Source organism: Littorina saxatilis, linkage group LG14 (assembly GCF_037325665.1).
Source record: "Littorina saxatilis isolate snail1 linkage group LG14, US_GU_Lsax_2.0, whole genome shotgun sequence".
In the NCBI taxonomy this organism is placed as follows: domain Eukaryota; kingdom Metazoa; phylum Mollusca; class Gastropoda; order Littorinimorpha; family Littorinidae; genus Littorina; species Littorina saxatilis.
Genome location: NC_090258.1, coordinates 6,698,807 through 6,723,701, shown reverse-complemented (window position 1 = coordinate 6,723,701; position 24,895 = coordinate 6,698,807). Strand labels below are relative to the sequence as shown.

The 24,895-nt window shown below is 43.0% G+C and overlaps 1 protein-coding gene across 5 annotated transcripts in view; it reads left to right on the top strand.

Annotated features, from left to right (window-relative positions):
• The window catches only part of LOC138947011 (contactin-5-like), a 96,600-nt gene that overhangs the window by 13,092 nt on the left and 58,613 nt on the right, over positions 1-24,895 (top strand). The window contains exon 1 of one of the 5 annotated variants that reach the window (XM_070318438.1): positions 21,908-22,069. The exons of the other annotated variants lie outside the window; for them this stretch is intronic. Within the exon in view, the coding sequence (XP_070174539.1) occupies positions 22,038-22,069 (32 nt within the window). The 5' untranslated portion in view covers positions 21,908-22,037. Of the gene's footprint in view, positions 1-21,907; positions 22,070-24,895 lie in introns of those variants that run through there. 5 annotated transcript variants of the gene reach the window in all.

Here is a 24,895-nt window from a genome sequence, read left to right as displayed (position 1 = left end):
AATGTGGAACTATTCGTAAAAGACCTCGGCTATTCTGCCCAAAGTGCAGGTGGCTGGCTGATCACATCTTTAACTCGCACACACCTGGGTGGTGTGACGGTGTTGCTGCTAGCATTCCACTTTGGTGAAGTGGCGATGGGGCCCCAAAAAAGTATTGAAAATTAAATATAATGAAAAGGAAATTTCACATGGAATAAAATAAGATCAAAAAGCATCCTTTTATGTATAAATTTCAGCCATTGGCTTGCAATCTTTCATCAATCATTTAATTTTTTGTCGATGTAACGATATCAGTTTTCGCCTGAAGCTAGCTGTTGCATTCGGTATATACATGAGACTGAAAGTTCATGTTGTTTCCCGGTCAAATTAAAGAGGTACACTTATTTGCGGGAGTAGAGCATGTTAGTTTCTTGCAAGGTACTTTACGGTATTTGCGGGAGTAGAGCATGTTAGTTTCTTGCAAGGTACTTTACGGTATTTGCGGGAGTAGAGCATGTTAGTTTCTTGCAAGATACTTTACGGTATTTGCGGGAGTAGAGCATGTTAGTTTCTTGCAAGGTACTTTACGGTATTTGCGGGAGTAGAGCATGTTAGTTTCTTGCAAGATACTTTACGGTATTTGCGGGAGTAGAGCATGTTAGTTTCTTGCAAGGTACTTTACGGTATTTGCGGGAGTAGAGCATGTTAGTTTCTTGCAAGATACTTTACGGTATTTGCGGGAGTAGAGCATGTTAGTTTCTTGCAAGGTACTTTACGGTATTTGCGGGAGTTGAGCATGTTAGTTTCTTGCAAGTGACAAAAATGTGTGGTAAAATTCAATAGATTTCACCCCAAGACTCGAATCCCTCGAAAACGTGCACCGATTGGACTTTGGAAAGGACTTTAGCGATGAAGCTAATTTCTAAGTTTTAATGTCATTTTTTTGTTACAAGAATGTAGAAAGGTCGATCATCAGTTCTTTGGAAGGGAGGGGTTGTTTTCAGTGTAGAGTTTTTTACGAGATAAACAAGGGCGGATCCAGGGGGGGGGGGGGGGGGGGGTCCGGGCTTTCTGGACCCCCCTCCCCCAGCCTAAATTTTTTTTAATTAAATCAATCAATTTGAAAATGAAGAAAAAAAGATGGCTCAGATTGCACCAGATTGCTCCAATTTCCTTGTTTTTATCTACATTTTCCGGGGGGGGTGACATGCCCCCGGAGCCCCCTAGGAGGTTCAGGGGCTTTGCGCACTCAACTAAACGCTTCGCGTCGTCGATCTGTTACTAAAAGAAATGTGGAAACCCCCCCTTAAAAATGATGTGATCCGCCCCTGATAAACAAGGTCGAATGCGAAAGACGGTTTCAGGCAAAACGTGACATTATTACACCGACGTGTAACTAAAACAAATGTGGAAAACCCCCCTTGAAAATGATGTGATCCGCCCCTGATAAACAAGGTCGAATGCGAAAGACGGTTTCAGACAAAACGTGACATTGCACCGACGTGAAAGGGACATGGGTCGTAAACACCCATTTGAAACGTCCACAGCTTAAGACTTCAATGGAAATGCCTACAATAAACACGGGTTAATGGTCTCAAGCCTAGTTCATAGAAGGAAACTAAAACGCATGCATGATTTGAATTACACACCAGCAGGCCAGGTTGACATTTTTAGATATCTCTTATTCACTCAAATCAAAGAAGTTGATATAACCACGTCATGTCCCCAAATAGACACTAGTTCTGGGGACAGAAACAGCAAGTTAGCATAGCATAGCATAGCAAAGAAATTCAAAGATAACAAGAGGCGAAGCCTTCAAGGCTCACGTAAGAAATCGACAAACAGTAACACAAACTCAATCACTCCGTCACACATACACACCCACACACACAGTAAGCTTAGGTGACACTGTGCAAGAAAGAGAGACACTAGATCTAGATCTGTCTGTCTGCATGTAGCCTACTTACAGGGACACGACTGCCAAATAGTCTCGGCCCGCTCAAAATAACAATGACCGAGACCACACACACCACGCGAGAGAGAAAGACTACAGGGAGGCATGCCGTCATGATGCATTAATTGACGTCAAACACTTTTGACCGTGACGTAATCTTATGCGAGCTTTATCCATAGTCTTGGATAACCACTCACACATAGACTCGGAAATGTTAAAGTTTCTACCACAGACATACACACGCACAAACACACACACACACGCACACACACACGCACAAACGCACAAACGCACAGACAGACAAAGTTTATCATCGCATAGGCTACACTTACGTGAGCCAAAAACCTTTTCAAAAGTTTGTTTTTAATACTGAATGAGCTGCACACCCACAAACTTTGTCCTGTCTATTTTCTTTTGATTTTTGGGCTGTGTAGTTGAAAACTGCAATGGAGGTTTGTGTTTGTGGGGTGTGTACTTTGACTGGCTTAGTTTTCCGTGAATAGCTATATTTTAATTAGTTTTGATGTTAATAAAAGTCTTCACAATGTGGATTTGCTGCGTTGCTTTGTCTGTCAAGATCATCATGGGTTTGGCGTGCTTTGCAATCTTAAATTTACATTAGTTTTCTTCAATGGTAAACACATTTGATGATGTCATTCGGGGACTCACGCATAGGCCTCAATAAAATTTTGTTGTTGTGTCTATGGGGTCAAAACGACCAAATGTAGAGAGAAAAATATAGGTCACAACTTGACTGAATGTAAAAAACAAGTCGCATAAGGCGAAAATACAACATTTAGTCAAGTAGCTGTCGAACTCACAGAATGAAACTGAACGCAATGCAACGCAGCAAGACCGTATACTCGTAGTCCACCGCTCACGGCATAGGCAGTGAAATTGACAAGAAGAGCGGGGTAGTAGTTGCGCTGGGAAGGATAGCACGCTTTTCTGTACCTCTCTTCGTTTTAACTTTCTGAGCGTGTTTTTAATCCAAACATATCATATCTATATGTTTTTGGAATCAGGAACCGACAAGGAATAAGATGAAAGTGTTTTTAAATTGATTTGGACAATTTAATTTTGATAATAATTTTTATATATTTAATTTTCAGAGCTTGTTTTTAATCCGAATATAACATATTTATATGTTTTTGGAATCAGCAAATGATGGAGAATAAGATAAACGTAAATTTGGATCGTTTTATAAAAATAATTTTTTTTTTACAATTTTCAGATTTTTAATGACCAAAGTCATTAATTAATTTTTAAGCCACCACGCTGAAATGCAATACCGAAGTCCGGGCTTCGTCGAACATTACCCGACCAAAATTTCAACCAGTTTGGTTGAAAAATGAGGGCGTGACAGTGCCGCCTCAACTTTCACGAAAAGCCGGATATGACGTCATCAAAGACATTTATCAAAAAAATGAAAAAAACGTCTGAGGATATCATACCCAGAAACTCTCATGTCAAATTTCATAAAGATCGGTCCAGTAGTTTAGTCTGAATCGCTCTACACACACACACACACACACACACACACACACACACACGCACATACACCACGACCCTCGTCTCGATTCCCCCCTCTACGTTAAAACATTTAGTCAAAACTTGACTAAATGTAAAAACAACGTCTTTTCCGCGAGAGCATCGCAAGACTAATTTGCTACGACATACATCTCTAAGTATACCACCATTTTCCATTTTGTAAGCTCCCCCCCCCCCCCCCCCCCAGCCCATTTTCTGCCACACTTTACTCTATTATCCCTATACTCCATTATCCCTATACTCCATTATCCCTGTACTCCATTATCCCTATACTCCATTATCCCTATACTCCATTATCCCTATACTCCATTATCCCTATACTCCATTATCCCAATACTCCATTATCCCTATACTCCATTATCCCTATACTCCATTATCCCTATACTCCATTATCCCTATACTCCATTATCCCTATACTCCATTATCCCTATACTCCATTATCCCTATACTCCATTATCCCTATACTCCATTATCCCTATACTCTATTATCCCTATACTCCATTATCCCTATACTCCATTATCCCTATACTCCATTATCCCAATACCGTCGCTGTCCTCTAAAGGGAGCCAATTCTTTCTGTCACGGAAGGGGAGATAAGCACATCATAGAATCATTTCTTAAGCGCCAGTAGTGTGCCAGAGTTCAGATTCGGAAATTATATCACTGTCATTTTATATTTCATGTCTCTCTCTCTTCATGAGGTATTAGCCTAGTTCTGTCACAGGCTGGCTATTTTTGTTGGAAAAAATTCTCTTAGAGGGCCGTCACACACGCGACTCAATCGCGCGATTTACCCTGTCACACGGGCGACTCAGTCGCGGAAAATAGCTACGACAAGTCTGCGACTCAGTCTCATGCGATTCCCTCGCAGCTTTGAGCTTTAGAACTTGTTCTATTCCTGCGACCCAGTCGTCAGTCAATCGCAGGGGCAGAGCCAATCAGAACGCGTCGTTACGGCCTTCACGCCGTGACGTAAAATAATGGCGGACAGTGGCGGACTGCGTCTCTTCGTCGATTCAAAACTTTTTGGAAGAACAGTTTCTTACTCAGATATAAAGGAGACGTTTTAGGCGTGTACAGCGGTCGGGAAACATTAATTGCAACTGTCTGGGAACTTTATTTCTCGCAAAGGCGTAATGCTGAAAGATATTTTTCAGAAAGGTAGAGCGATGTTCGAACATTAGCGTCTGCTCTCGCAAAGCGCGTTTGCCGTGTTCACTGTGACACGTCACTTCCGCCCCGCTCGCGTCACTTCCCCACCGAACTCTGGAGTTATCGTTCGTCAATCGTTCGTCTATCGTTCACCGTGTGACGGGTCAATGGCCTACGATGTGATGTGTGATCGGCTTGAGACTGAATCGCGCGATTGAATGTCAACGATTGAGTCGTGCGTGTGGCTGATGCTTTTGTGAAAGTCCTGACGGATAAAGGGCACCTTCTTTAGTGAAAAGCATTGTTCTCGTGTTACAGTGGAACTCCCTTCTCCCCCCCCCCCCTCATTAGACCCCCCTTCCCTTGTCTTTGATGTCGTACCGCATATCCGGCTTTTTGTGAAAGTTGAGGCGCCACTGTCACACTTTCATTTTTCGATCAAATTGAATGACATTTTGGTCAAACAATCTTCGACGAAATTCGGACTATGGGATTGCATTTCTGCTTGAAATCTTAGAAAATAATTCATCAGTCTGGTCTTTTAAAATCTGAAAATGAGAATCGATCCAAAGTATGATATTTTTTTTATCATTTCCTGCTGCCCAAAACATAGATAATTGTTATGTTTGGATTCAAAACAATCTCAGAAAGTTGAAAAGAATACAGAAAAGCGCGCTTTCCTATCACGCGCTGTACGCTACTGCGCTAAACTGGCTTGTCACTTCAAGCGATCAGCCATGTTTCCCACGTGAAACACTGTTTTCAGCGCTTTCAATCTATGTCGCGGGGTATCCGAGGAAGTATGATCTTCCTTTCAATCTATGTCGCGAGGTATCCAGGAAGCATGATCTTCCTTTCAATCTATGTCGCGGGGTATCCGAGGAAGTATGATCTTCCTTTCAATCTATGTCGCGGGGTATCCGGGAAGCATGATCTTCCTTTCAATCTATGTCGCGGGGTATCCGGGAAGCATGATCTTCCTTTCAATCTATGTCGCGGGGTATCCGGGAAGCATGATCTTCCTTTCAATCTATGTCGCGGGGTATCCGGGAAGCATGATCTTCCTTTCAATCTATGTCGCGGGGTATTCGGGAAGCATGATCTTCCTTTCAATCTATGTCGCGGGGTATTCGGGAAGCATGATCTTCCTTTCAATCTATGTCGCGGGGTATCCGGGAAGCATGATCTTCCTTTCAATCTATGTCGCGGGGTATCCGGGAAGCATGATCTTCCTTTCAATCTATGTCGCGGGGTATCCGGGAAGCATGATCTTCCTTTCAATCTATGTCGCGGGGTATCCGGGAAGCATGATCTTCCTTTCAATCTATGTCGCGAGGTATCCAGGAAGCATGATCTTCCTTTCAATCTATGTCGCGGGGTATCCGGGAAGCATGATCTTCCTTTCAATCCATGTCGCGGGGTATCCGGGAAGCATGATCTTCCTTTCAATCTATGTCGCGGGGTATCCGGGAAGCATGATCTTCCTTTCAATCTATGTCGCGGGGTATCCGGGAAGCATGATCTTCCTTTCAATCTATGTCGCGGGGTATCCGGGAAGCATGATCTTCCTTTCAATCTATGTCGCGGGGTATCCGGGAAGCATGATCTTCCTTTCAATCTATGTCGCGGCGTATCCGGGAAGCATGATCTTCCTTTCAATCTATGTCGTGGGGTATCCGGGAAGCATGATCTTCCTGAAATGCAGTGAGTTCAGTGTCATTCTGTGAGTTGGAAGTATTGACTAAATGTATTAATTTTGCTTCACGCGACTTGTTTAAGGCCGTATGTTCTCAGATTTTTGGAGGTCGTGTAAAGGGAAGTCTCACTGTACTTCTTAATGGTCGTGTTAAGGGAAGTCTCACTGTACTTCTTAATGGTCGTGTAAAGGGAAGTCTCACTGTACTTCTTAATGGTCGTGTTAAGGGAAGTCTCACTGTACTTCTTAATGGTCGTGTGAAGGGAAGTCTCACTGTACTTCTTAATGGTCGTGTGAAGGGAAGTCTCACTGTACTTCTTAATGGTCGTGTGAAGGGAAGTCTCACTGTACTTCTTAATGGTCGTGTGAAGGGAAGTCTCACTGTACTTCTTAATGGTCGTGTGAAGGGAAGTCTCACTGTACTTCTTAATGGTCGTGTGAAGGGAAGTCTCACTGTACTTCTTAATGGTCGTGTGAAGGGAAGTCTCACTGTACTTCTTAATGGTCGTGTAAAGGGAAGTCTCACTGTACTTCTTAATGGTCGTGTGAAGGGAAGTCTCACTGTACTTCTTAATGGTCGTGTGAAGGGAAGTCTCACTGTACTTCTTAATGGTCGTGTAAAGGGAAGTCTCACTGTACTTCTTAATGGTCGTGTAAAGGGAAGTCTCACTGTACTTCTTAATGGTCGTGTAAAGGGAAGTCTCACTGTACTTCTTAATGGTCGTGTGAAGGGAAATCTCACTGTACTTCTTAATGGTCGTGTAAAGGGAAGTCTCACTGTACTTCTTAATGGTCGTGTAAAGGGAAGTCTCACTGTACTTCTTAATGGTCGTGTGAAGGGAAATCTCACTGTACTTCTTAATGGTCGTGTAAAGGGAAGTCTCACTGTACTTCTTAATGGTCGTGTGAAGGGAAGTCTCACTGTACTTCTTAATGGTCGTGTTAATTTAGGACTATAATCCATTTTTTATGGGTAAAACTCACGAACTGGAAGTCCTGACGGTAAAACTTACCTTCTTTCTTGTGTAAAGCATCGTTCTCATGTTAGAGTGGAACCCTTTTTAAAGACACCCTCACCCCCCCCCCCCCCCCCCTACCCCCGATTTAAGACTCCTTCCCTTTAAAGAATGTGTTTTTTGACATGTTCTGGTAATAATCATTTGAAGACTTTATAATCTACGATGTTTGGAGGTCTTAAAAATGGGGGTTCCCCGCTACTTCTTCATTTTCGTGTTACTTTTGAACGAACAGCTGAAAGGAAGGTGTTGAACCAAAAACGTCCTAAGTTACGGTGCCACACAAAGAACACCGATGTGCGCGTGCGCTGTGACCGACTACTGTTCAGAGTGAATGGTGCCTTTCGTGTTTGCCACTTCTTCTCATCTTCTTCTACGTTCATGGGCTGAAACTCCCACGTTCACCCATGTTTTTGCACAAGTTGGTTTTTACCCCGCCATTCAGGCAGTCATACGCCGCTTTCGGGGGAAGCATGCTGGGTATTTTCGTGTTTCTATAACCCACCGAACTCTGGCATAGATTACAGGATCTGTTCCGTGCGCATTTGGTCTTGTGCTTGCGTGTACACACGAAGGGGGTTAAGTCACAAGAAGGTCTGCACATAAGTTGACCAAGGAGATCGGAAATATCTCCATCCCTAACCCACCAGGCACGGCCGGGATTCGAACCTACGACCTTCCGCATTGGTGACCGATGTCTTATCCATTCATCGTGTTTGCCACTAACAAAGGCATCGTCTACACGTACGTTACATGTTAATTCTCCTGTTACTTTTGGATGTAACTCTGCAAGGAAGGTGTGTAACTAGAATATTTCAGATGCAGAGTTAGGTGCATAACAAAGGACCCGGTCCCTTATATTTAGAAGAGTGCGTTCACTGTAACCGAATGTTGTTTGGAGTCAATGGGACCTTTTGTGTTTGCCACAACAAAACTTTTCCTGACACGTTATTTTGACGTAGACAGAGGTTTACACCTGGATAACTCAGCCGTGCTGGGGTGACTGCATGTCCTCCTCACTAAGTGCAGTTGTAATAACCCGGAGCCACCCGTACCCCCCCCCCCCCCAACCTGACCCCGACCCAACCCTTTACCAACACAACCCCCATATCCCGCCTGCCCCCCCCCCCCCCCTCTCCTTCCCTCCCGTAGAGATTCGATGGAAAGACTTGGACAACAAAAGCCTTCTTGGCCGTGTAATTGTAAGCCTATTACTTGCTCGTTTGATGTATGAGTGCGACGGATTGTGCAGTGACACATTGCCAGTGGCGAAAGGTTGGAACGGTACATCTGTTTGCGCACTCACTTGGAAAAGTATCGGTTCGTCAAACAGTGAAGTGTACGTGTGACCGCATAGACAAACGACACTTAAAATTACACTATAGTGTCTTCATGCATTCTTTCTTTCTTTATTTGGTGCAGGCATGGGAATTGAAAATTGTAAAAAAAAAAGGCTGAACATTTATAACTGAAGACGCGAAGCGTCAAGTCGACGGCGCAAAGCGCCTAGCCTTACTAGGGGGGTCCGGGGGCATGCCCCCCGGGAAAAAAATGTCTCCAAAGAACCCAGATGGTGCAATCTGGTGTCATCTGAGCTCCAAGTTTGCCATTAAATTCTGTTTTTAGAATCAGAGTTTTTAGTACCAATTTTTGCCTTTTTGAAGAAAAAAAATATATACATGTATTATATGGTTTAAATTTATTAAAAAATTTATCTGTTGAGACAAACAGGAAAATGTAACTTGTAACACAATCTGTGCAATCTGGTTTACTTTCAAACATAAAAGTTCAAGTAACTGAGGCGGGCGGTAGCAGTGCGTGAACAAAGTACGGACAGTACACACACTCACACACACACACACGAACACACACACACACACACGTATACACACGCTCGCTCGTCCGCACACACACACACCGCACACACACACACACACACACACACACACATACCGCACACATACCGTACACACACACACCGCACACACACTGACACACACACACACATAAACACACACACACACATACCGCACACACACACACACACACACACACACACACACACACATACCGCACACATACACACACACACACACACACACACACACACATACCGCACACATACCGTACACACACACACCGCACACACACTGACACACACACACACATAAACACACACACACACACACACACACACACATACCGCACACATACACACACACACACACACACACACACACACATACCGCACACATACACACACACACACACACACACACACACACGCGGGAAACAAAAATTCAGGCCCGTACACACACACACTCAAGAATACACACAAACACACACACAGACAACTACACAACCACGCATGGGGGGGGGGGGGGGGCGGATTCGGTACTCCTGTTATCGTTCAAAGGCAAATCGTTCGCGAATTTAAGCAGACACACAGAGACACGTCAACAGCTCAGGGTGCCGCGAGAGAGAGGAGGAAGGAACGTGTTGCTATTCTCTCTCTCTCTCTCTCTGTCTCTCTCTCTCTCTATCTCTCTCTCTCTCTCTCTCTCTCTCTCTCTCTCTCTCGCGTTCAACCGATCAAGCTAAACAACACACACACAAAAACGAAAACAGACAAAGCGACCCCCAAAGAACAAAATAATAAACAACAGAAAACAAAACAAATGTGTAAACACAAAGGAACGGTAAAACCCATGATTATACTAACTTATCCGGTTCAAAAGAAAACCGACGTTTACTCGATTCAATTTCTCCTAATTAGGTCAATAACTTACTTGCCAAGGCTGTCAGTGTGACAGGTTTAGTTCACACTAAACAACTTGCTGCAAGCGAGTATGTAAATTTGACGAGTTCGTACTTGTCAGTAAATTCAACTAAACATCTGCAAAAACAACATACCTTGCTAGGCCCTTTACTAACATGCCGACCGCTTTGAATACATTAAAACTGCTCACGTAGAAAACAAAGAAACTTGTGATGGTGATGATTGCATGAAGAGAGCCGCTTGTAAGCTGTGTTTGTGTGTGAGTGTGTGTGTATGTGTGTGTGAGAGAGAGAGAGAGAGAGAGAGAGAGAGAGAGAGCGTGTAAGAGAGAGAGACACACACACACAGAGCGGGAGACAGACCGAGAGAGAGAGTGAGAGAGAGAAACAGAAAGACAGACAGACAAACACAGACAGAGACAGAGAGAGCAAGATGAGAGAGACAGACAGAGAGACAGACAGACAGAGACAGAGAGGGCGAGATGAGAGAGAGAGAGACAGAGACAGAGAGAGCGAGATGAGAGACAGACTGCAGACAGACAGACAGACAGACAGACAGAGACAGAGAGAGACAGACAGAGACAGACAGACAGACAGAGACAGAGAGAGCGAGATGAGAGAGAGACAGACAGACAGACAGAGACAGACAGACTGACAGACAGACAGACAGAAACAGAGAGAGAGAAAAAACATTCACGAATGATCAGCTTGTTCATGTTCTTCACCTACCTAGTACCAGGTGCCATTGTGCATGCGCAAACTTCATTGTTAAATTGTTAGTACTTGTGTTTTCGTGATGTCATAACAACATTAATTACCGCGCTTTATCTACCACCATTGTTTTTCAAGGATAGTCATGTTTCTTGTCAATCAAGTTCAACACCGTAAACAAAAATCTACACCGAAGTTTTGTTTTCATTTTGATGGAATGTAGGTTGGTGAGAAGTTCTATGACGCACGTATGACGTCATTGCATGATCGCAGTATTTGTCTTTGTGTGCCCCCGGACAACGAACAACAAGATCACGCATTGTTTTGTTGTGTAGAAAACAAACGGAGTGACGAATATGAGGAGTGTTTGTCATCATTTTCACGAGTTTTCATTCACAAACACATGGGAAATAAATCTCATGTTCCCCATGCAATAAATCGAGGTGGTGAATGGGTTTGAGCTTTCAGGTGAAACGTGGATTGTCAAAGTAAAAGCCAATCAGGCTGATTGTTTGATGTGTGGAACCATCGAGGCTTTGGATTTGTGTTTCCGAGGACAACGATTGTAAGCATTCACTCTCAAAGACCCAATCAATGTTGATAACTACCGCGGCGACTCATGGTCAATTTGCAACTTATCTCTGTAATCGCAAAATCCACAATGAAAAGTCATAAACACTTAAAAAGAAAAGAAATATGCTCAACACTTACTGAACTCACACGTATGATCGCAGCTCTGTACATTTTCAGACTGGAAGAAAAGCGTCAAAAAGCTATAGTCTAGGATAAATTCTCGAAAAGAGGCCTAAATAAAAAGAGGTAGGCATTTGTGGGTAATTAAGGGCAACAGGTTGTTTCTTATAGATTTGGGTGTGCTGAATCCATTTCTGCCTGTTGCCAAAGTCAAAAATGCCTATATTCGTTACTATTCAACGGTTTCCAAGATGGCCGCCATGATATCAAGAGACTACTAATTCTCAAACAAATGCTTATATCTTTGGTGTTTTTAGAGATACGGTGTTTGTTTGTTTGTTTATTTGTTGCTTAACGTCCAGCCGACTACGCAGAGCCATATCAGGACGAGGAAGGGGGGGATGAAGGGGGCCACTTGTCAAGCGATTCCTGTTTACAAATGCACTAACCCATTACTTGTGTCCCAGCAGGCTTTAGTAAAACTAAATTAATACCTACTGGAAGATTACCAGTTTCCAGTATGTTAAAATAGGCTTAACCTATCTACTGCTGGACTTACATCAGAACACTAACAGATTAAACTATACATGAATCGCGAGACAAGCGGCAAGAGAAGAGATTTTTGGAAAAAATACAGGTGAATGAGCAAGAAGGCAGAAAAAGGAAAAGAATTCATGAAGAAAAAGAGAGCATGACAGGAAAGAGGAACCAAAAATCTACCTAACAGCAAACTAGAAAGCTCCTGCGGTTCCAAAAACAGGAGGGGCCTTTAATTTCATAACCGCAGTGCCCCACTGCGGGAAGAGATACGGTGTTAATTTTTGGCTAGTTGGTAGATGACCGATAGGCAATGGTTGCCTTGTCAGAGTATTTGACCTTGACCTTAAGTCAAGGTCACATGAGACTTGACAATATTGACTTGTACTGTTTTGTCATGTGTGCATTTTAAGTTGTCTTTTGGCAGTAAACTACTGCGAACTAATCACTAAAAATAAGTGATATTACCCAGTAGGTATTCAGCATTAAAATGAATATACATTGATCATCATTCTGACAAGGCCAAGGTCATTTTGACCCCATATTTCAGATGTGTTTAAACTTGGACGCCATCAAGATTTGCAGTGGCTCATCTGTTGTACACACTGGACATCTGATTCAACAATTACATTTCAGCAGGGGTTCAGATCAATGGTGCACAATCAACTAGGTCAAAGGTCAAGGTCAAGGTCAAAGTCAAAGGTCACTATTTGGACCATTTATTCTCAAAAACGGGGCCTAAAATAGAGATAGGCCATTTGTGAGTAATTATGGTGTGCTCTTCCCATTTCTGCTGTATGACAAAGTGTATATTTGCTAGTTTGTCCTGTATCATTAAATATTCAAAATGGCCGCCACAAGCCTGAAAACTCACCCACACACAAAAACTGACAATTCTTTAATCATAACCACTCTATTTATTATCAACTTTTGTTTCAACATACGTTTGTATCAATAACGTTGCATAATCAGTACAAATTTCAACAACATTTAAGATGTTATGGTATTTCTGTGGCAATTATAACACAATATACACAAATCTGAAGCATGACAAACGTTAATGTTCCATAATACTCTGTCACGAGAAAAAAACTTCCGAAACATGTTGAGAACAAGCTCAGCAACAGGTAAACATATCAGCTATGTACAGGCATTCAGCAAACAATGTCAAATATTCACATTTCATATGGTAAGGTCAATGAACATCACACACGTCCAAAGGGTCACGGTCAGTTCACCACTCGTTAAGACACTCCTCGTGCATTTCCCGGCATTTGCACGCTGCTGTGCATGGTAGCTTCGCCTTTCTGCATCTGCACCTTCCACTGCTGCACTGCTTCTGGCAGGTGCAGAAGATGATGTCTAGGCACGCGTCTGGAACAGACGGAAGGGTTTTCAGGACGGGGAGGAAGACGCCATCCTTCAGTTGCCAGCCCATGCTTTCAATCGGCGGCAGGTTCGGCTTCTTCTCATGAGCTTGTTGCCAGACTGAGGCCTGATAATGAGCTCTCTTGATGTGGAAGCTCAGAGCATCACTGGATGGGGGCAGATTTTCTGGGGCGGTGGCTTTCCGGAACATGATGGTTCTGGCACCATCTGCAGTCTCACAGTTTGAGATGTACAGCTTGCAAACGAACTGCTCTGCTTCTTTTGACGTGTCGTCTGTCAGCTGCCCTTTCCCCAAATTTGCCAGCAGCTGGTGATGTTGCTGAAACACTTTCCACCCAGATACCTTGCCTTGGCCAGACAGGAAAGATGTGGAATCCGAGCCAGTGATGGCGTGGAATCCTATCAAGTTCTGGAGCTTTGCCTTCTCCATGTCAGGTCTCTTGGCAATATTGTGAACTGGGATGTACTGTCTACGCTTTGCTGTGCCAGTTTTCATCCACACTTTCTTGCACTTCATTTTGTCAAAATGTGCAAGAATCAATACAGCTACATCTGTGTCTTGTGAAGAAACAACCAGGCTGGTTGCATCGCTGTTCACACAATGCAGAACAACACGTGTATCACCCTCTTCGTGACTGGCCTCTAGCGGAGTCGTGTCCACGTCTGGCTTGGATGACTCAACTTGAGTTGGATCACTGAAACCACCGGAAACCACAACAGTTTTGTCATCTGGTGCCTGCAGGATGAGTTGCCGAGACAGAAATTTGGCCAGATCAGCTTTGTTCTCAGGGTGAGACATGAAGTTGTCCCATTTGGCTGGCAGGGGTGTGTCCTTAGACTCTATCAGTTTCCTGATGGGCTGAGCTCCTTTGCTCCGCTTCTTTCTTGTTCCACCTTTGATTGACAGCTGATCATACCGATCAAAGACGATGTCGGTGCGTTTAAAGGCGCATGTCCTTGGGCAAGGAGAGACTTGACGAATGTGTCAGCAAGATCACCAAATGTAGCTGCACCTTGTGGCTTTCCAAGTGCACAAACATGTGCTTGCCCATCAACGACAAGTGTTGCCTTGTCTCCAAGCTCATGTGCTTCAATGCCTGGAGGACAGTTTACACCACTTGTGAGGATTTTAAGCAAGCTTGCTTTTGATCCTGACCTTAAACTGCCATCAGTTTCAGCAAGTGAAGGGGGTACTGGCATCAGCTCATGCTTCATGATCACAGAAAGATCAACACTGCGCCCTGCTTCATAGGCCGTGATCAACCGCTGAAGAATCTTTCTGTCAGCTTTGACCGTCTTTTGTTTCCCACTCTTTGCATCCTTCTGCTTCACCTCATACAGACTGGAAAATGTCAGAGGCTTGTTCTTCGGCAGAGCATCGCGGAATTTCACTTTCCTCTCTTCACAGGGCACAAGTCTCTCCCGAACAAATGTTTTCACCTGTTCTTGTCCTTTTTCACGTGCTGTCAACAGGTTTTCTTCGATGTTCTTGGTTGTAAGATCCTTCGATGCAATGTTCTGCAGATCTTCAGGCACATCCAGAGAAAAAACCTTGAAGCGTTTAAGGTTGTCAAACAACTTTTCTTCATCAGTTTTGTCTTGTCTTTTTCTGGCCTTGTTGCATTCGTTGTGAATGCTCTTCTCGTCAACCTCTGCTCCAAAGACTGCTCTTGTTTCTCCTGCAATGTGAGATCGGAGATTGAACGAGAGGGCCCAACGGTTCAGAGCAGACGGTGTCTTTGTGATGCCCACAATCCCTCCACATGACTTTCCAATCCCGTTCAGCCATTCTTGACTTTGATCTGGGTCCACCTGGTTGAACTTGCTCTGGCTCCTCTTCACAACAAAGTGCCCAGCTTCAAATTCCTTCTTCACTTCTTCGGGGAGCTGATTCATTTCACTGACGTAGACTGTGCCCCATCGAGCATAGTTGGTATGATTATATCTCATGAAGTAGGGGAGCATTGCCGTGAAAGCTTGAAGATGCAGATTCCAGTCGCCATCTCTACTGGCGCGTGTGAACTGGAGGAGAATTTCTACCATCTTCAGGTACTCCCACCAGAACTGGAAGTTTGGATTGGCCCGCGAAGCAGCAAACGAGTCCACAAGGTCTGTGAAGCGTTTGTTGGCAAGAAGATGTACAAGTGCTGCTGTGTCATCACGAACCATCTCGTCTTCAATCTCTTGTGCGAGCTCATCATCACTGCCGTGGACGTACTGCAACAACTGTGGTAGGAGTATTCTCCACAAGGCTTGCCAGGTCAACTTATGAGTTCGCATCCCTCTGACATAGGACTTGCCTGCCAGCACCTGTTCAGCTGTTTTCGGGCCAAGGACATTGCTCTCGACCCACAGATCCAGAAGACCAGAGCACTCCATGTGACGCCCGATGGCTTTGAGGAAGTTGAGGGACGTATGGAGACCACCGAGCCTCACTACCAGCAGATTCTGATATTCAGCTTTAGCCCATTTGAGATTTGTGTATATTGTGTTATAATTGCCACAGAAATACCATAACATCTTAAATGTTGTTGAAATTTGTACTGATTATGCAACGTTATTGATACAAACGTATGTTGAAACAAAAGTTGATAATAAATAGAGTGGTTATGTTTAAAGAATTGTCAGTTTTTGTGTGTGGGTGAGTTTTCAGGCTTGTGGCGGCCATTTTGAATATTTAATGATACAGGACAAACTAGCAAATATACACTTTGTCATACAGCAGAAATGGGAAGAGCACACCATAATTACTCACAAATGGCCTATCTCTATTTTAGGCCCCGTTTTTGAGAATAAATGGTCCAAATAGTGACCTTTGACTTTGACCTTGACCTTGACCTTTGACCTAGTTGATTGTGCACCATTGATCTGAACCCCTGCTGAAATGTAATTGTTGAATCAGATGTCCAGTGTGTACAACAGATGAGCCACTGCAAATCTTGATGGCGTCCAAGTTTAAACACATCTGAAATATGGGGTCAAAATGACCTTGACCTTGTCAGAATGATGATCAATGTATATTCATTTTAATGCTGAATACCTACTGGGTAATATCACTTATTTTTAGTGATTAGTTCGCAGTAGTTTACTGCCAAAAGACAACTTAAAATGCACACATGACAAAACAGTACAAGTCAATATTGTCAAGTCTCATGTGACCTTGACTTAAGGTCAAGGTCAAATACTCTGACAAGCCAACCATTGCCTATCGGTCATCTACCAACTAGCCAAAAATTAACACTGTATCTCTAAAAACACCAAAGATATAAGCATTTGTTTGAGAATTAGTAGTCTCTTGATATCATGGCGGCCATCTTGGAAACCGTTGAATAGTAACGAATATAGGCATTTTTGACTTTGGCAACAGGCAGAAATGGATTCAGCACACCCAAATCTTTAAGAAACAACCTGTTGCCATTAATTACCCACAAATGCCCGAGGGTGTTAGATTTTCTGAAATCTGTCCTAGTCTACTACGTTTGACGTCACATACAAGGTTGACGTGTTATCTCGAGCTACTGTTACGATGCTTTGTGGCTCGGAGTTGAATTTATTCTAAAAATTCGTCTCCCTGTGGGTTATTGTGCATTTTGTTGCACAACCAAAATGATGACAAAAACGATGTTTGGTGGCTTGTCGTCAGACCAGCATTTTGTTGTTGGTCCTCGAGGAGCATATCCACACCGGTGACACTGTGACGGTTCCCCTACGCTTTGTGTTCGGTGCCCTGACCCTTTGTGTTCGGTTCCCACTCGGTTCCCACACGCCAAAATTCGCGGACAAAACATCCATTTATGGTAGTATTACGCAATGTTGCTCTCTGAGAATGGTCTTGTTAGATCTGTGAGTGTTTACACTACATGCCTAGGTGCTGTTGGATTGAAGGTTTTTGATATTTTAGCCGTTATTAGGTAGAATGCCTTCCACTTTACTGCAAAACTGCATAATTCGTAGCATCGGCAAGAAATATCCTACCAAAAAATGCCTGCTTGGAACTGTCGTTGGTCCAGCAAAAAGTTCAACATGTCTGTAGCAGACAGCCCAAGTTTCAAGATTGTAGGGCCATCCAAACAGCCGTAATAATAAAAACAACAAAAGTAGTCAGTGAAATTGGCTGTGTTCGGTCCCCACACACTTTTGTGACGTAGGCGTGACGGTTCCCATAATTCATTGTGTCGGTCCCCACTTTCTGTGTCGGACCCCACTTTCGACCTAATTTCTCTGTGACGGACCCCACAACCAGCCTATTTTGTGTCGGTCCCCACACCTTCTTGGATTTATGACTTGCCGGTTACTTGTATCATTGTATTCATTGAATCTAATTGTCTCGGAGTTATTTTTCAGCAAAAACCGGCAAGGCAGCACCTTTTGTGATACCAAGTAAGTCAGATGACATCAGTATGTGTGTGTGTGTGTGTGTGTGTGTGTGTATGTGTGTGTATGTGTGAGAGAGAGACAGAGAGCCTGAGAGAGAGACAGAGAGAGAGAGAGAGAGAGAGAGAGAGAGAGAGAGAGAGAGAGAGATTGACACCTTTCCAGATCACTCCGGTTATGCGACACTACCGCGAGCGTCACTACCGCGTGTCACACTACGGCGAGTACGACACTACCGCGTGTAACACTACCGCGTGTCACACTACCGCGAGTACGACACTACCGCGAGTATAACACTGCCGCGTGTCACACTACCGCGCGTACCACAACCGCGAGTACCATAACCGTAGAGAGAACGCATGCAAACTTACTTCTTGTGAGTTTGTGTTCTAACGGCTTTGATTGGAAGCAACCCATTCTATATGTATTCTGATAGTGTGTTCTGATCGTTTTGAGTTCTTGGTTAGCATGACAAACATTGAATTAGTGTTCAGAGAACAGACCAGGCTTTTTGTTTTATATTTCAAGGAAACATTTCAACCTTTGCCTTCAGCCATGGAAGTCATAAAATGACACGCGGTAATGTTATACTCGCGGTAGTGTGACACGCGGTAGTGTTATACTCGCGGTAGTGTCGTACTCGCGGTAGTGTCGTACTCGCGGTAAGTTCTGTTTCCGTACCCGCGACAGCGGCAGCGACAAAAGAAAACGCGCGCAAACGCGTGACGTGTTTCCGTACTTGCGTTTTAAACATGCGGTAAAATCTGTAAACTCCCGCGTTGCCGCGCGACAACGCGAAAAAATCGCTCCAGGACCCTTTCAAAAAAATCGCGTCGCTTGCCGCTTGTCGCGCCGCTAACGCGTCGCGCGTGTGGAAACACTCCTGGTCATTTTCTATGTGCTTGATTTTCGTCGCACCGCTGGAAAAACGCTATCGCGGGTACGGAAACACAACTTTAGTGTGAGACGCGGTAGTGGTACTCGCGGTAGTGACGCTCGCGGTAGTGACCAGCACCCGATCACTCCACATAAACGCTGGTTCTGGTTGCATTGTGCCGCTGACATACAGCTAATAGGATTTTTACACACCCGGTATAGGGGTGTGTATAGGTTTCACTCGATGTGTTTGTGTTCGCAAGTAGATCTCAAGAATGAACGGACCGATCGTCACCAAACTTGGTGAACAGGTTCTATACATTCCTGAGACGGTCCTTACAAAAATTGGGACCAGTCAAACACACGGTTAGGGAGTTATTGGTGGATTAAAATTATACAAGGCCTGGTATAGACGGACACCCCCGTTGGTCAAAGGGAAATAACCATTCTCACTGCCACCAACTGAGAAGGTTATTTCCCTTTGACGGGGGTGTAGTTCCTATCGGGGGAATTTCTTGTTTTAATCCTTTTGTGGTATTGCTGATGATGCTGAACATGTATTTTACTAGTTTACCAATATGTATCTTTGACCCTGATAGCCTACGAAAACGGAGCAATCATGGCCCAACATTGGCCCAATGCTGAATTTATTGGCGCGGTGTTGAGCCTTAGTCGGGCCGTTGTCGTAGGCTGTCAGGGTTTATGTAGCCTTGTTCCATTGTATTCTGACTGTCATAAAGTAATTAATTTTAAGAGAAAGCAGTCATGAACACAAGGAGCTGGGAAAAGTTGCCTCTTACAACAAGCGTGGATAAAGACACATACTTGACACAGGCAAGTACTCTTTTTTTTTTCAATCACCACTAGAAGTCCCTGGGCAGCATTTTGCTCTGAAAACTGAATCTCACATACGACAGGTGGATCTTTTATTTTAAAAATGTGCCAAATTGCATATCTCCAAGGCCTTAAGACTAAGAGTAGATATTGGGAAGGCCAGTTCAAGAAGGTGTGGGTGGATCAACACATAATTTGCTGGTATGCTGGGAACCGTCCCAGAGATAAATAATGTTATATATTATTTGTGGCATAAACTAATAAAGTTAGTCTCTCTCTCTCTCTCTCTCTCTCTCTCTCTCTCTCTCTCTCTCTCTCTCTCTCTCTCTCTCTCTCTCTCTCTCTCTCTCTCTCTCTCTCTCTCACACACACATACACACACATACTGATGTCATCTGACTTACTTGGTATCACAAAAGGTGCTGCCTTGCCGGTTTTTGCTGAAAAATAACTCCGAGACAATTAGATTCAATGAATACAATGATACAAGTAACCGGCAAGTCATAAATCCAAGAAGGTGTGGGGACCGACACAAAATAGGCTGGTTGTGGGGTCCGTCACAGAGAAATTAGGTCGAAAGTGGGGTCCGACACAGAAAGTGGGGACCGACACAATGAATTATGGGAACCGTCACGCCTACGTCACAAAAGTGTGTGGGGACCGAACACAGCCAATTTCACTGACTACTTTTGTTGTTTTTATTATTACGGCTGTTTGGATGGCCCTACAATCTTGAAACTTGGGCTGTCTGCTACAGACATGTTGAACTTTTTGCTGGACCAACGACAGTTCCAAGCAGGCATTTTTTGGTAGGATATTTCTTGCCGATGCTACGAATTATGCAGTTTTGCAGTAAAGTGGAAGGCATTCTACCTAATAACGGCTAAAATATCAAAAACCTTCAATCCAACAGCACCTAGGCATGTAGTGTAAACACTCACAGATCTAACAAGACCATTCTCAGAGAGCAACATTGCGTAATACTACCATAAATGGATGTTTTGTCCGCGAATTTTGGCGTGTGGGAACCGAGTGGGAACCGAACACAAAGGGTCAGGGCACCGAACACAAAGCGTAGGGGAACCGTCACAGTGTCACCGGTGTGATATCGGCTTTTGTCTCATATCTATCAACCGCGGCCTTCGGCCTTGGTCGATAAAGATGAAACAAAAGACGATATGGTCCCCTTGGACCAACAAAAAGGCTGGTCTGTCAACAAGCCACCAAACATCTTATAATGTCCAAGGGTTACAGCCACTGCTTTCGACCAAGAATATGATGTCTGTGATGCGTTTATCACTGAACAGAACATTTTCTCCGGAGTCGGTGGTGGCGGGGCGGGGGGAGGGGGGGGGGAGGAGCGTGGTTAGAACACAAGGTACTCGCTCAAACAAAGCTAGAAAAGGTCATTCACTGAGAAAAGAAATATGCGTTTTGCATTCTAACAATTTAATGGATGACATATGTCACATTGTTCTTCAACGAATACATGCAAAGGTTGTACATGTAGTTTTGTCACTCTTAAAACACAATCTGTCAGACGTGTAAACGACGACAAGTTCCCAACCCTTTGTAATAACACATGATGTATTCTGTATTTTGAAATGTAAGCGGAGCATCGGCTAGAAATTAAACAATGTAAAAATACCAGTGCTTCGGTGACAAATTATGAAAATGTTCAACTAATTTTCTGCCTTTGGCACAGACTCACAGACTGAGCACCGACGGAAAATTATTCAAGCAATCGGTAATTACAATAAAAGAATAAGATAACGAAGCAACAACAAAATAAGAGAGATAGTTGCTCAAAGATGTCGTTTTCTAACAGAGAGTGACCGCTTGTCTTGAAAGCAAACAAACAGTCAGAGATGCACCCGTTGTTGTTGTTGTTGTTGTTTTCAGCGTGGAAACTCCGTCCCTTCAAATTAAAGTCCTACTTTGCGACTGCTTGCGAAAACAGAAACTGTCCCAAGGATATCTTATTCCAGGAAACTTCACAAACTAATGTTCATACTACACAGCTGAAGTCAACTCACGCTTATATCACAGCTGACTGTCACACTATTCACGGCTCTGTGTGAGCGAAACAAATCTAACTAACTCGAAGAGGAGGTGGGGGCGGAGGAGTGTGTGTGTGTGTGGGGGGGGGGGGGGGGGCTTTGAAACGAGAAATAAGAAACTCAAACATGACCGGGAAAAAAAGCGTTGTTTTTTCAATTGACCTACGTACGTTGCATGTAGCTATCATACTGAATGACGTCTTATGAGTGTATGTTGTCCAATAAAGAAAACAACAACAAAGGTACATCTCAGATATCGGCCACGGTTGAGTAAGGAGGGAGATACACTGCATATATTGTACTCTCGCTGGCCGCTTAGCACACACATACATATTGTGACTGGAAAGTGTTTAGTAGTAAATAAATATATACACAACAAATCTTGCCGCTGTGGTGTCGCAGTCTACATGGCGAACGAAGATGGCCTTTGAGGTTGATGGATATGGAATATTTCTTCAGAAAACTGAGGTATGTACATTACTCAATTATTCACCTAATGGACGTGATTATAGTTAAATGCGAGTAGTAACCGATTGATAGATTGGCGCCTGTGTTAAATTACTCTTAAAACGTTGGAGAAGATAAGATCCTGTGTAAATCATCGTGTAAACCATGATAAGCTTTTACATCTGATACGAGCATTCTACACTCTTAATCGATGTGTTCCACTTTTTATCACGCTTACTGTAACCTGTGTTAAATGACTCTTAACAAATCGGAGAAGATAAGGGTTTTCATATACTTTTTTCCTGTGTAAATCATCGTGTAAACTATGACAGATGTATCCAAGCTTTTACATCTGATAAGAGCACCCTTCACTCTAAATCGATGTGTTCCACTAGTTCCAAATATGCAAAAGTACATGCAGGACATGAAGCATTTGAAATCTATATCGATGTGTTCTACTTTGTTTCCAGTTGTGTGGCATGAAAAGAGATATTGACATGGAAAACACAGTGTGTTTCTATTTAAATACTTAAGTCTTTAAGTGTTAGCTTCTACACACCTCTACGCATTGCGATCGCATAGGTACTGATATTGTGTTCATTGAATTCAGAGTGTTCCACTTGTTAATCGGCCGTGAAAAGTAGGATGTGCGCCGAAATGGCTGCGATCTGCTGGCCGATGTGAATGCGTGATGTATTGTGTAAAAAAAATTCCATCTCACACGGCATAAATAAATCCATGCGCCTTGAATATGTGCGCGATATAAATTGGTTTAAACAAGTTTATTCAACAAATTCCATTGGTACTATTACCGCATACATGAAATAAGGAACATGGAGCACAACAAGCTAGGCTTATGAGCGTACTCTTAAAAGCAAATGAAATTTGGCGGACGATTTTAATATAACAAATTTGAAATAATGTCAAAATGATAATGGTAAATTATGGTAGACAAGCATGTAACAATAAAAGGAAAAAAAAAACAAAGGAAAAAAAAAACCAATGATAAACTAACAACAGTACTCACACGCGCTCGCACACTCACTCGCACACACACGCATACAATGACTTCCACATGGTTGAAAATAGAATACTACCAGAACAAGGAAATGTAAACAGTACTGCACATGGTCGTTTCGAACATGGATGAGATAAATGCATTCATTATTCAAAACGTTTGCTTAATAAGATAAACCTGAATAACTGGTCAAATATCAATGCATTTTCGCTGTCTGACTTGTCTCTATTGCCATACAGAAAATCATCAGCGGTTAGCAAATCATAGTTGGGCAGTGTTGACAGGGTGACTTCACGTATTTGAAGAGATAAGGGGCAATGAAAAATATAGTGCTCCGCATTTTCAACAGGATAACCACAAGTGCATGACGGGTCGGGAATTAAATGTCTGTCAAATAGATCACTATTTAGATTGCTGATCCTCAATCTCAGTCTGCAATGGATAATTTCTGATTTTCGATCAGATGTGTATCTATACGAGGGAACAACAGAATCATCAGAACTAATACGTTTTTTAAATAACCCAATAGAATCAAGTTGTTTTACAGTATCTGAAAGCTCATTTCACAGGGAAGTCGAAGACAGAAAAAATGACTTTTTATACAGTTCAGTTCGAGAGTGGGGAGTCTGTCTGTCGAGTGGTCTTCGTCTATGGTAAGGGTTCACAGCAGCAACGAGAGGAGGCAGACGTTCTAGTAAGTATGGTGGCACGCGTGCATTAACTAATTTGAAATACAAAATCAATTTGTGTCTTTTTCGCTTCTCCTTCAGTGTTGTAAATCCTGATTCATCGTACAATTTTTGGTGACTCGTGCCACGAACTGCACCTATAATGGTTCTTATGGCATCAAGATGCAAGTTTTCTAATAAAGTAGCTAATCTGTCAGAACAGTTATCCCAAATGACGTCAGAAAAATCAAAATGGGGAATAATAAAAGATTTATACATAAGTTCAAGTGCCTTTCGGCTAAGGCGATACTTATAGGACCGAAAACATGAGAGAAGAACACGTACTTTAGATATAATTGACTGAACATGTGATTCCCATTTGCAGTCGCTCTGAATCAGTACACCAAGATGTTTGTGAACGTGGTTTTCTCTCAGAATTGTTCCATCAAATACAAGAGGAAGAGTTTCAGGCATTCTATTTCCAGAAAAGGTCATCAAATCTGTTTTTAAATTATTGAAATTAACTTTCCATTTTTCCGCCCAGTGTGCAATTTTGGCTAAGTCTGCATTTAAGATCTGTGTCCGCGTGTTTGCATCATTTAGAGATAAATACAAACTGGTGTCATCAGCAAAAAGTTTAATGACAGATTCGATATCAATGACAATATCGTTAATGTACACAAGGAACAACAAGGGCCCCAGAACAGAACCTTGGGGAACACCTGAACAAACACGTCCGTATGTCGATTTCCTGCCTTGGATAACAACGGCTTGTAACCTGCCTGTCAAATAATCTTCAAACCATTTTAATAAAACACCTCTTATGCCTATAGCATATAATTTATGCAACAAACCCTTGTGCCACACTCTGTCGAAGGCTTTTGATATATCACAGAAAACAGCCTGAGTCGTCAACTGCTTATCTAAGGATTGACAAAAATCGTCATACATACTCAACAACTGAAAACTAGTTGAATCACCAGGAATAAACCCTGACTGAGAAACCGTTAATAAATCATTCTCTGTGAGATATCGAAAAACATGGGCTTGAACACATTTTTCCAATACTTTTCCAATGCAACTGAGTAATGAAATCGGACGATAGTTACTACAGTGTTCTTTTTCACCTTTCTTATAAATGGGATTCACATGAGCTACTTT